Here is a 12,056-nt window from a genome sequence, read left to right on the forward strand (position 1 = left end):
GCAGCACTTGTTGCCCTTCTATACAGGGAGCTTGTCCTGCTGCCTTGTTTTACCTCATGAAAGTGCACACTTAGCTGTCTTCTTTCAGATTTTTTTCCAAGGACTGGGCCGCAAACTGAACGTAAATCTGTTATGATGAAAGATAGATGGCTTCTTCAAAATGTCATGTTCTTAAAATACATCTATACATGTGTAATTGTATATATGTATGTGTGTGTGTAATTTAATGCACTTGTGTAACAGTAAAGCATTGAGTGCTCATTCCTGTTTAGGGTCAATTTCCAGGTGATCATGTTAAAATACAATTTGATCTGTTCATGTCAGTTGTCTTAAAAGTGGTTTTATTGGAAACACAAATTCTTTCCTAGCTGAGCCTATAGTTGTTTTTGCTAGTGTGTTTGACAGTGCAGGCTTTCACATTTAAATTAATTCAGTGAAGACTGGTCATGTGCAGAACATAGAGGGAGCCACTCTCTTGTACCAGCATGAAAGGCTTAGGAGTTGGTGGTAAGTTGAGTCAGCCATTAAGGCACTCACAGGTTGTGGGGGAGGTGGTATGAAGTCGATTAACAACTTTATTCTAGGGAAGGGGGGGGGAGGGAGGCACTGTTAAACTTGTCCAGCCAGAGGAGGAAGCTGATCTGTTGCCTTGAGCCTCTGCCCTTCAGTGGAAGCTTCCCTGTGGGTTGCCATATGGATCTGTGCTGCTGGGAGGTCGATACCTGAGAAGGATGGCACCGCTGTGCTGCAAGGGATCGTTCTGGGGTTGTCACATTGAGTTAGCTCAGGCACCCTTGTGCGTGCCTTTGAAGTCAGACTTGCAGGTTTGAGAATCTGAAATGAAGCTTTGTAAACAAAATGGAGTCAATTGTGCTTTTCTAAGTCCAGGATTTGTATCAACAGAGGCTGAATTCTTTGTACTTCTAGTTATTGTTCTGTGTTGTATTTTAGTGAGTTCATTAGTGTAACATATGAGCAGATGGTTATCAGGGAAGATAAATTTAACATGTGTCACTGTCCAAACTACTGTTCTGCTTAAAACTGTAGGCAAAAAGTCTGTTCTTGCAGTACAAACAAAAGTGTCAGTTTCTGTCTTAAGTTAACCTGGCCTATAGCCCTCCTTCCATTAAAGCTTATTTTAAAATTCTCTCTATGTGAGAATTTTTCATCATTTTACACTTTTTAGGCTGAAACCTTTAAATTGGTGCAACCACTGTGGCTTGTGCTATAGTTGCACCAATATTACTGCAAAGCCACTGCTAAGTCTGTTAAATCCCAGTATCTTTACTGCAACTATACTTTGTATAGTATCTTCCAGTTAATTTTTTCTGGTATAAGAACACTAGGAAGTTTATGTCCAGTTCTTGATGCTGGAGAAAGCTGTCTGTTATGTTCTGGTTGTTTTATCTTGCTCTGAAACAGTGATAAGTAATTGGAAAACAAGCCCTCTGCATCTTTTTGTTTCCCCTAAGGAAATGAAAGCAAACTATGGATGGAACACCTTCCATGTGGTGGAAGAAGGCTAACTTGGGATACAAGGGAAGGTTTCCTTAAGTTTTTTAATTAATGTGCTTTTAAAAGCTAGAGAGTTGTTTGCCAGAGAATATGCATCTCAAAGCTTCTTTTTCCCGTCTGATTAACTTCCTCTTAAATTCCTTAGTGTTTAAAGTGTAAATCCTCTCTATTGTGTATTTAATGTTCTTCAGCTGTTAGCTGTGGTCCATTCACCTCTGAAATACTGAAGGATTCCTCTGAAGAAAACTAAGTTTGCTTTCAGTTTGAATTTTCTCTCCAGAGGTTTGCAGCTTCATTGGAAAACTTAGACTAGCAAACTTAAATGTTTGAATTAATGCCTGAGAAAATGATACCTCCTTCCCATCTTTGGATGGGTGGAATAAAAAATCCTAAGGACCTTTTAAAAAATGCACATGCAAGCTAGCATTGATGAGTTGCAATACAGTTACCATAAGCAGCCTTTACATATCTCATGGTATTGCCACAGTGGCACGTTGTGCCGCGGTTTGTACAAACAGGTGATTTTCTGAACTGAATTCATACAGTCTAACCTCATGGCTTAGATCTGGATTAATAGGCTCTGCTGTTTGATACCTAAGTTAGCCTCCTTAAATAACTGCTGTGTGGACATAACTGTGAACACACTGATTGAATTTGGGTATCAGACTGGAAACCATGCAATGATCGGCATCGGCACCTTTACAGTAGCTCTGCAGTTCTTGTTTGTAGTCCATCAGAATACATGCTTTGTAATGGTTTTTCTTTCTCCTGGAGTGTTGTATGCTTCTGATCATAATTTTTCATTTAAAAAAAGCAGCACTAGTGAAAACTTGGGTGTAGTGATATTCCATAGGAAAACTTAAGATTAAATTGTAGAAAGCTTTTTGTTAACTTGATGCTCCTGTTCCTAATGTCCAGTAGAAGACAGGAAATGTGAAAAAGGCTGGAAACTGGCATTCTACAAAATGGCAAATCCTAATTTGGACCCCTCTGTAGTCAGCCCAGATATCCACAAGTGCAACCGAGTTTGCTAGTTCTGGCTCTTGCTGTCCGTTTCTTTATAGGTTTGTGTTGTAGCAGCAGTTGCCATGTCAAAGCCACTGTAACAAGCTCACCCTGGGTGCCAGTGACACTTTACATTGGGGGGGTGTTTATGCAGAGCTAGGTCTAATGAAAGATGTAAAATGCTGTATGAATTATAGGAATAGCTACCTTGAGCTGTCAAAGTAGCCTTTTCTGTTTGGACAAAATGTCCAGAGAATAAAACCAAAGACCTGCACATTCAATAATCCTCATTAAATGCTTTGAAATCTGAAAGTACAGGTAATACTGCATGCCATTGTCCTCTCTTGCTAGTGTGTGCTTTGAATGTTGTTTATTGCTATTTGGGTGGGAGAGGAGCAAGAAATTCTGAAATGTGCTGGTAGCAGTAGCTAGCGATAGATGCCTGCATTGCTTTCCTTCATGGAAACACGCTTTGTCTGCCCCACTGGAAGCTGTGTGTGCAAGGTTTCCTTTTGTTGTGGCCCTCTGTCTGGTTCATATCACCTGCACAAACACTGTTATTTAAATTTTACTCTGAGGAATTGGAAGTACCAGTTTCAAACCTAGAATTTACCAAGAAACATTGCAAAGTTCTCTCTTTTTTTTTTAACACAGGGCACTGGTGACATCTCTAATAGAATGGGGAGTGGTATTGGCCATTTTTGGGCCCCTGAGAAGTCACAAGTGAATAGGTATGGCTGCAAATAGGCGATTTACTGTACTGGCCAACAGCAGGACACAAAATAGTTGTTTTCTGTCTCAAATTCAGTAACACAGTGCAATTCTTTGCTAAACACAGGCCTTGTCTTCTCTTTTCCAAGCATGTGAACTGGCCGACTATCTCATTGACTAGCACTGGAATAATTATGACATACCATGAGGAGAGCGCATCATAAAAGCTGCTTTTCTTTAAAAGGATTTGTTGTTAAAAAGATTGTGTGGTGTCTGACCAGAATAAGAAATGCTGCTGCTTAGCATGTTTCTGAAGAAGTTGACCTCTCTGAGACAAGTTCTGCACAGGAAATGCCTGCAGAACAGCAGGAGGGAGTTATCATGGCAGATCTGTGATATCTTACAGTAATCGGAGAGAACAAGGGATTTCCATGTAAAGAAGGCTTCCAAAAGTTGTACTTAAAGCTCTTGGCTTTTGTTTCAGATAACTTGCCTATTGCTGTCCCTCTCCTCCCCCCCATACCACTGCCTGCTGCTGTGTGTTTGATGCTGGTCAGCTTTAGCCTTCCTAGGTTTTTCTAGCCTCTTTTGCTAGAGTGCAGGATCATGTGAATTTTACTAAAACTTTACCAATATCTTGGACAATATTAGAGCCTTAGTGTTTTGGGCAGCCCTCACTGATCTGAGCTGTTCAGACTCAGGCAAGTAAGCATAAATCCAGATGATAGCATGAGTTGTTGGTAGGCAACCTTGTGCTGTTGAGTATAGTTACTTGCCCTACTGTAACTGGTCCCTACAGATGAAAGATCACAGCATACACAGGGAGTTAATAACTCTCCTTCTGTGATGGAGTTCTTGAAAGGTGGACTCTGGTTTTAGTGAAGAACTGTGAGGGAAGTTGGGATGGCTCTTACCTATAAGGTATGAGGAAAGCATACATAAAAAGCTCAAACAAGTAAACCAAGACTTTCCTGCTTTCACAGACATGCTTGCTAGAATTGGAATATGAGTGGATAGCATGGTTTCCCTAACACTTCTCAAGGAGATACCTGTTTCTCTTTGCAAGAGAAGGAGAGTGTTTTGCTGTACTTGACAAGAATCCAGGTCTATTTTGGAAGAATCACATACCTTTTCCCTGCAGTAGAAGCTGGTTCTGTATTTGAATGGCAAAGCAGAGATGATAGAGGCACATGTGGACTCTTCCAGCTAGGACTGAGACTTACTGGCTTTTAGGAAGCCTTAATTGGTGGCCAGTTGTGACTTCATGTCTGCTTTGCTAATTGTTGTAATGAGACTTTCACTTTCTGTCGACTTGAATTGTTGGGTCAAATTTGTCTGCCAAAAGCTTTGTGTGAAGACAGGTCAGGTCTGCCTCCAGTGGGACTGGGATGTTTAGACTGTCTGTGAGTTTGAAGACATTCCCTGTTAAAAATGTAGTGAAGGTGGCTGACCTGGGAGTTGCGTGAAGGAGGAACAGCTGAAAGACATATTCCTCCTACTGAGCCCTGTGCTGCAGAGGGGCTGTCAAGTAGCACTCCTGTTTTTCCCTGCCAGTTTGCGAGAGACTTCTTTGGATAAAAGATGAGAAACATTGCCTTGTCTTATTTTCGCAGGGTTGTCTTCATCTTGTCTCCAAAGACTAAACACCTGTCCAAGTTAGTCTTCCTTTTCCTTTCAGTTCTCTACTCCTATCTGACCTGGAAGAATACATCTAATGCAAACTAGTTGTCTTAAAATAACAACCTGGAATGAAAATATCCAAGTAACAGTACACTTCTGTTTTTACGTTTTAGCACTCCCATTGTTGGCATAAGCTAGATGCTGTAGAACTTGCCAGATCAGACCTTGAAAATACTAACAACTAACTACGCGAAAGATAACAAGAAGCCCTGTCTGAATTTCTAGACAAAGCAGAATCACACTGGGTGTTGTATCAGGTGGTTCTTAGATTGGTACATACTCATATGCAAACTTAAACTTGAAGATATTTTCCATAAGGCCCTGAATGCACAGTAAAGCCTTTAAGTTACATTTTTGCCCACTTTATCAAGCCTGCATTTCTGAAGATTAAAGATGTTTTCTGCTAGCGCATTCCCTGGCTACTTAGTCTGAAACAGCTCAAGTTCTGAAATGGACCAGTTCCTCAGACCAGGGTGGGGGAAAGGTGTGTTGTAAAGTCTATCTAAAATGTTGTATTTAAAAACAAATATCCATGGCTATTTCCATGACTTTCAGTATGTAATGTGGAAAACAAAGGTGAGTTTGAGTTACTTTCTCAGCTGTCAACAACTTGTCGAGCTGTAGTCCCGTTTAGTGTGTTTAGATGTCTTGTGTATATTGCTTAATATTAACACTCTAGAAATAAAGATACTGTAATGTGCCAAGCTTGTGAAAAGAGAAAAAAGTAAATGGTTGATGCTACAGTCACAGAATCAGGATGGTTGAGATTGCAAGGGACCTCTGGAGGTCTTGTCCAACCTCCCTGCTCAAGCAGGGATGCCTAGAGCTGGTTGCCCAGAACCGTGTCCAGATGTCTTTTGAATATCTCCAAGGATGGAGACTCCACAACCTCCTGGGCAACCTGTGCCAGTGCTCAGTCACCCTCACAGTGAAAACGGGTTTCCTGATGTTCAGAAGGAACCTCCTGTGTTTGGGTTTGTACCCATTGCCTCTGGGGCCTGCTGCTGGGGGGGGGGGCGGGGGTGCATCACTGGGAAGAGGATGGCTCTGTCCTCTTTGTATGCTTCCCTTCAGGTATTTGTATACATTGCTAAGATCCCCCTCGAGCTCTGTCTTTCTAGGCTGAATACCTTCACATACCATAATTTTGTTCTAGAATTTTATAACTAATAAACCAGTACCTTTAACCTCTTGGAGATTCACGACCTCATTTGCATGTTAATGCTGGTTCACTGTGTGACAGACAAAGATGGTGAAAAGATTCAGTTAACTGAAGCTGTTGAACCCTTTCCATTGGAAACTGTGATCCTTCAGATCTGCCTGCTCTTTATCCTGTTTGGCTTTATGTCCTTTTCTGTAATATTTTGTGAAACTGGGAGCAGCTTGGGAAGGATTTTTCAGGGAAACAATTCTTTCTTTGAGGGGAGAAGAGACATGTTCCTTCCAGATGAATTCTGCGTATTTGCAGAATACTACTACAGAATGTTTTTAAAATACTAGAATTACAAGGTTCTATTAGAAAGAATTTGGTGTCTATCCAAGGTGTGAGTAACTATATGAATGCTTTTTAATGATAACCATCTAATGTTTGTTTTTTTCTTTTAAAACTGATTAACTTCACATACTGTTAGGTGTATTTCTGTGCAGCTCAGATGCATAGATGATACTCCCTACAGTGTCATTTCTTACTAGAAGCAGAACCATCACACAACAACGGTCTGAACTATTCTGATGGACAAAACAAACTGGGTTCTTTATACGTAGGAAAACATGAGTATGAATTTCTATGTGAGTCTCTTGTTTGAGTTCATACTAGCTGCTTTCTGGAACTGCACAAGGAACGTAGTCCTGTGGTGTTGGTGCATGGTACACTGAAGGCATAAACTCTGTGTAATAGATTTTAAAAAAGTCAGTTTTCAGGCTCTGATATATGAAATGTAGGTGAAGGCCTAGTAAAAAAACAAGAGTTGTCACTTTGAGTTTGCCTGAAGGATAGTGAAATGTAAGCAGCAGTCCTCTGATGTATTTCTAATTGGTTTGGTTGAGTCCTAAGTGTGTTGTCTTTTTTTCTGCCCAGCTGAGTATTGAACAGGCCCAGGCTGTGGCAGAGCAGGTTGAGATGAAGGCGAAGGTGGTACAGTCTGAAGTCAAAGCAGTGACTACTAGACATAAGAAGGCCTTGGAAGAGCGGGAGTGTGAGCTGCTCTGGAAGGTATGCACCTTACATTTCTGGTTTGAACTGCCTTTTCAAATTGAAAATGTGCTTTTTAACTAGTATATGGCCAGATTCTGATACTCTCCCAAGGAACACTGAATTGAAACACTCAAGTTTACTGTGAACATTTTTCTGTAGGTAATAGGATGCTGGATTCTGGCCCTGGTTGGTTTTGTGCTGAAGGTATCTCTTAATCTGAGAAATGGTTGGGTTTTTGGAGGAACTACTGTATGCTGGCAGAAGTTTAGCCCCATGGCTAGGGCAGGCACTCCCCCTGCCGGCTTCACAGCCCTGACTCCCACCGCAGCACTGACTGGAGAAGAGGCTGCCTTTACACACCTTGTTTAAAGACTGTCTTTAAAACCTCTTTAAGACATTGCTGTAGTAGGTGTGTAGTATAGGGTTTTCTTATGTGATCTGCTTCTCATAAACAAAGGAAACGAGCAAATCTGTATGTGCTGTGTCTAAGAAAGGTCTTGGAAAGACTAGTAGAAATTCTGCAAGACTTAGCTTTCATTGTCCCAACATCTAAAAACTTAACTTTACTCTCAATGAAGGTAGTGTCCCTCTGATTTTTATTTTATTAGTAGAAGAAAAGAATACTCCCTGGCAAGAGTATCTGCCACAATGCCAAACTCTTGCACTTGCTTCAGCTGTGATGTGTGTGTGGTATTTTGAGAGAAGGAAAGGAAGTAACAGCAAGGTTTCTTACTCTGGAAAGGTAATTTAGTGCTCATGGCTCTTCTCTGCTTGTTTAGCACAGGTTAGTTTGGATTGGCCCTTCGGGTCCCACCTGTAGAATTGAACAGAAACCCATGCTCTGCTGTTGAATTAAGATTTTTTTAGATCAGTGAGTCAAACTGACTTGTCCTGTGACCACATGATTGCTGATACTGGTATAGGGGAGCAAAAATGTGTGGTCAAGATGGGAAAAGTTTAGGAGTAAATTAAGAATGCTCCTATAATATGTAGCTGCACCAGGCAAAGTGTGTCAGGAAAGCAGGTGCTGTGTGGTCACTGCCTATACTAGCAGAGCCAGGCAGGATGTGGTTGGTGAGGCACATGCTGCCAAGAAGCAGTGCCATCCTGCTAAAGTACTTCTCCCCTGCCTCTTCTCCATCAGCATTGATTGGAACAGTAATTTTCTGGTTTAATATCAGTTGGCAGCAAAATGACCCCTCTGGTAAGAGTTTTTTGTAGGGAACTAGTCTAGCTACAGTGAGACTTAATCCCCTAAAAGGGAAGTTTGATTTTCTGTAGTTTTTATAAGTGTCAGTGGCAAGATTAAAAATGCACTTTGTGTAGTTACTGTACATCTGATGGTGCTTTTTCTGAGGTATTTGGGTTGAGGGAGATGAGTTCAGTTTCCCCAGTTAGCCTTCCCCAAGAAGCTTCTCTTTTGAGGTATTCCTAGTACAGGAGAAGAACTGCCCCGAAGATATTTGTATCCCAAGGGGCTGTGTAAATGCACTAGAGAATGTCTGCACTGAGAGCAAGTTCTCTTCAGGTTATAAAACATTATTTTAAGAAGGAAACTGGGTGGTGGTGGTAAACAATTCTAGCAAAAAAAGCGGAGTGTATTAAGCCTTCATGTGAAGTGTGTTAGGGAATAATTTTGGGTGCCAAAGCTGAGGCTAATAAAGATTAAGATGAGACCTAAGGTTAGTAATCTCTTTTGGAAATCTGTTGGAGGAAGCATCTCTGACTCTTTTTAAACAGTCTGGTAAAACCTGCATGCCTTAACTTTAAATGAAATAGCATGTTTGTACATCTGTTATCTAGTCAGTGTATAACCAAGGAGTCTTCAGACAGTGAGCTGTACCTCATTAAAATACATAGCTGGTATTGTTCTGCAGCCAAGCAGGTATTCAGACATAAGGAAATGTATTTTTGCACCAGTAAAGCAATTACATGTTTTGTTGGTTTTACAAGGCAGGTGTCTTTGCCAGATGGCCTAAAGTGATTTTTCACAAGTAAAGATAAACACAGGGTTTTATAAAATAGTTACAAACAAACCATTTTCTCTTGAGCTTCAGCCCCCCAAGCAGGGACTGGCAGTGACCTTCTGTCATTTGAAGTGATATTGTAAAGCATACTGTTGTAAAGCACTAGCTCAGCATGACTGCCAGTATTCGCAAGAAAATATTAAAATAATTGAACCCTAAAAATCCCTGGAGATAGATGTCTGGTATTATCCAGTCACATGAGAGCAGTTCTGGCAGGCAGGGGAATGACAAGAGCCCATGTGCATTAGCTGATGCTGACTCCTAGCCTCAGCTTTGTGTGATAACAGCCTACCTTCTGAAATTGGTCTCAATTCTGGTTAGAGGTGCCTCAGCCTCTGCTCTTTCTTCAGCTGCGGTAACTTTTGTCCTCTCTGGAGTCTAAGATGTACCTTCAGATGATCTGCCCAGTACCTTGCAATTAGAAAACAGAATAGCATTTGAGGAACCAAATCATTATTAGTAAGCAAGTGACTCTTCCTTTCAAATGGCACTCTGGTGCAGCACATCTGCAGAGTTAAAGTATGATTTTAGCTGGAGGATAGGAGGGAATAATAATCCTGAATTCGGATAAAGAAGTACTCTTCCTCATTTCTGCTTCTCTACATCATGGCTTTTAGAGACTTGTTCTGCAGTTCTGTGTCAACATGCACAAGTGGCTTTTATGTAGAAGGGCAACATTAGGAAATGTTTCTGTGTTACGGGTTGTCTTTCCTGATGTAAGTGTGCTTTTCTCTCCCTCTTGTCGTCCCCTCCCCAAGGTGGAAAAGATTCGTCAAGTCAAGGCTAAGTCGCTCTACTTGCAAGTTGAAAAGTTACGTCAGAACCTAAATAAGCTGGACAACACCATTAGTGCTGTTCAGCAGGTCCTGGAGGAGGGTCGTACCATGGATATTCTTCTGGCTCGGGACCGCATGCTGGCTCAGGTGCAGGAGCTGAAGAATGTGAGAGGCCTTCTCCAGCCACAAGAAGATGACAGGATCATGTTCACTCCCCCTGACCAGGCATTGTATATGGCCATTAAATCAATGGGCTTTGTCAGCAGCGGGGCTTTTGCTCCTTTGACTAAAGCCACCGGGGAAGGCCTGAAGCGTGCACTGCAGGGAAAAGTGGCCTCTTTCACAGTGATAGGCTATGACCATGATGGTGAGCCTCGCCTTTCAGGAGGTGACATGATCTCTGCAGTGGTGATGGGCCCGGATGGAAACCTTTTCGGGGCAGACGTCAGTGATCAGCAGAACGGGACCTACCTGGTCAGCTACCGTCCACAGCTAGAGGGAGAGCACCTGGTATCCGTGATGATGTGCAACCAACACATTGAGAATAGCCCCTTCAAAGTTGTGGTGAAATCTGGCCGCAGCTACATAGGCATTGGGCTGCCGGGGCTCTCCTTTGGCAGCGAGGGAGACAGCGACGGCAAACTCTGCCGCCCCTGGGGGGTTAGTGTAGACAAAGAAGGCTATATCATTGTTGCTGACCGCAGTAATAACCGCATCCAGGTGTTCAAACCATGCGGGACTTTCCATCACAAGTTTGGCACACTGGGCTCCCGGCCGGGCCAGTTTGATCGTCCTGCTGGCGTGGCCTGTGACATCTCCCGTAGGATCGTTGTGGCTGACAAGGACAATCATCGCATCCAGATCTTCACATTTGAGGGGCAGTTCATTCTGAAGTTTGGGGAGAAAGGAACAAAGAACGGGCAATTCAATTACCCGTGGGATGTGGCCGTCAACGCAGAGGGCAAGATCCTGGTCTCTGACACAAGGAACCATCGTGTTCAGCTGTTTGGGCCCGACGGTGTGTTTCTGAATAAGTATGGCTTCGAAGGGGCACTCTGGAAGCACTTTGATTCCCCCAGAGGTGTGACTTTCAATCACGAGGGCCACTTGGTAGTGACAGACTTCAACAACCATCGCCTTCTGGTCATCCATCCAGATTGCCAGTCAGCACGCTTTCTGGGCTCGGAGGGCACCGGGAACGGCCAGTTCCTGCGCCCGCAGGGAGTGGCGGTGGATCAGGAGGGGCGCATCATCGTGGCCGATTCCAGGAACCACCGGGTGCAGATATTTGAGTCAAATGGTAGCTTTTTATGCAAGTTCGGCACTCAGGGAAGCGGCTTTGGTCAGATGGACCGTCCTTCAGGTATAGCCGTCACCCCTGATGGCATGATTGTTGTGGTCGACTTTGGAAACAATCGAATTCTCGTCTTCTAATCTGTGTTTGAATTAGGAAGAAACTGTCTCAGGGAAATTCTTCTAAGAGAAAATGAAAAAATACAACGTTAATTCAAACCTACCTCATCTTTAATTTTTTTACAGATGAATGTACTTATCTTTTCTGCAGGGAGTGAGCCTGTAAAGTTAAATTCTATCTACCTCATTGTCCTCCCTTCCCTCCCCGGTTTCTCGCCCCCTCCCCATCCCCACACACTCACAGTTCAGAACGTTTTACCTCTCCCCCTGACGGGGTTTCATGCACAAACAAGTGTTGCTGTGCACATTAGGTGGTTTGTGTGGCGAGTTCTGTAGACTAAGCCAAAAAAGGCTCTGTAACTTTTTTAATGGAGAAAATGCTAGTAGGTGTTCGTAGAGAATTTGTGTTCTTGACCATACTGCAGTTCTGTGGGTGGGGACATGGGAGGGGGGACTTTTGTTTTTTGAATTGCTGCTGCAGCAGAGAACTTTTTCCTGTTCTCCTTTTTATACCTCAGTGTGTTTGATTTACTGGTGAGCACAGTGTCTTGTTCCCAGATGACTTTTTGTGAAAGTGAGTGGAATTCACTCGCCGGGAAGAGCAAGTTTGCATCTTTTTGGCATTTCTGTGTATTTTTTTTTTCTGAAACACAGTAATCCAACAGCACAAAGTGAAGCTGATGAAAATGCACAAAAATTCTTTAAGTTTAAACCAAATTGTTCATTTTAGTGACT

General features: G+C 42.6%; 1 protein-coding gene across 2 annotated transcripts in view; it reads left to right on the plus strand.

Annotated features, from left to right (window-relative positions):
* TRIM71 (tripartite motif containing 71) overlaps positions 1 to 11,342 on the plus strand; it is a 56,331-nt gene extending 44,989 nt beyond the window's left edge. For both annotated transcript variants that reach the window (XM_074891731.1, XM_074891732.1), the window contains 2 exons: positions 6,989 to 7,123; positions 9,891 to 11,342. In XM_074891731.1, coding sequence (XP_074747832.1) covers positions 6,989 to 7,123; positions 9,891 to 11,342 — 1,587 coding nt within the window. The remainder of the gene's footprint in view (positions 1 to 6,988; positions 7,124 to 9,890) is intronic.
* Positions 11,343 to 12,056: the final 714 nt, after the last annotated feature.

Source organism: Strix uralensis, chromosome 1 (genome assembly GCF_047716275.1).
Source record: "Strix uralensis isolate ZFMK-TIS-50842 chromosome 1, bStrUra1, whole genome shotgun sequence".
NCBI lineage: Eukaryota > Metazoa > Chordata > Aves > Strigiformes > Strigidae > Strix > Strix uralensis.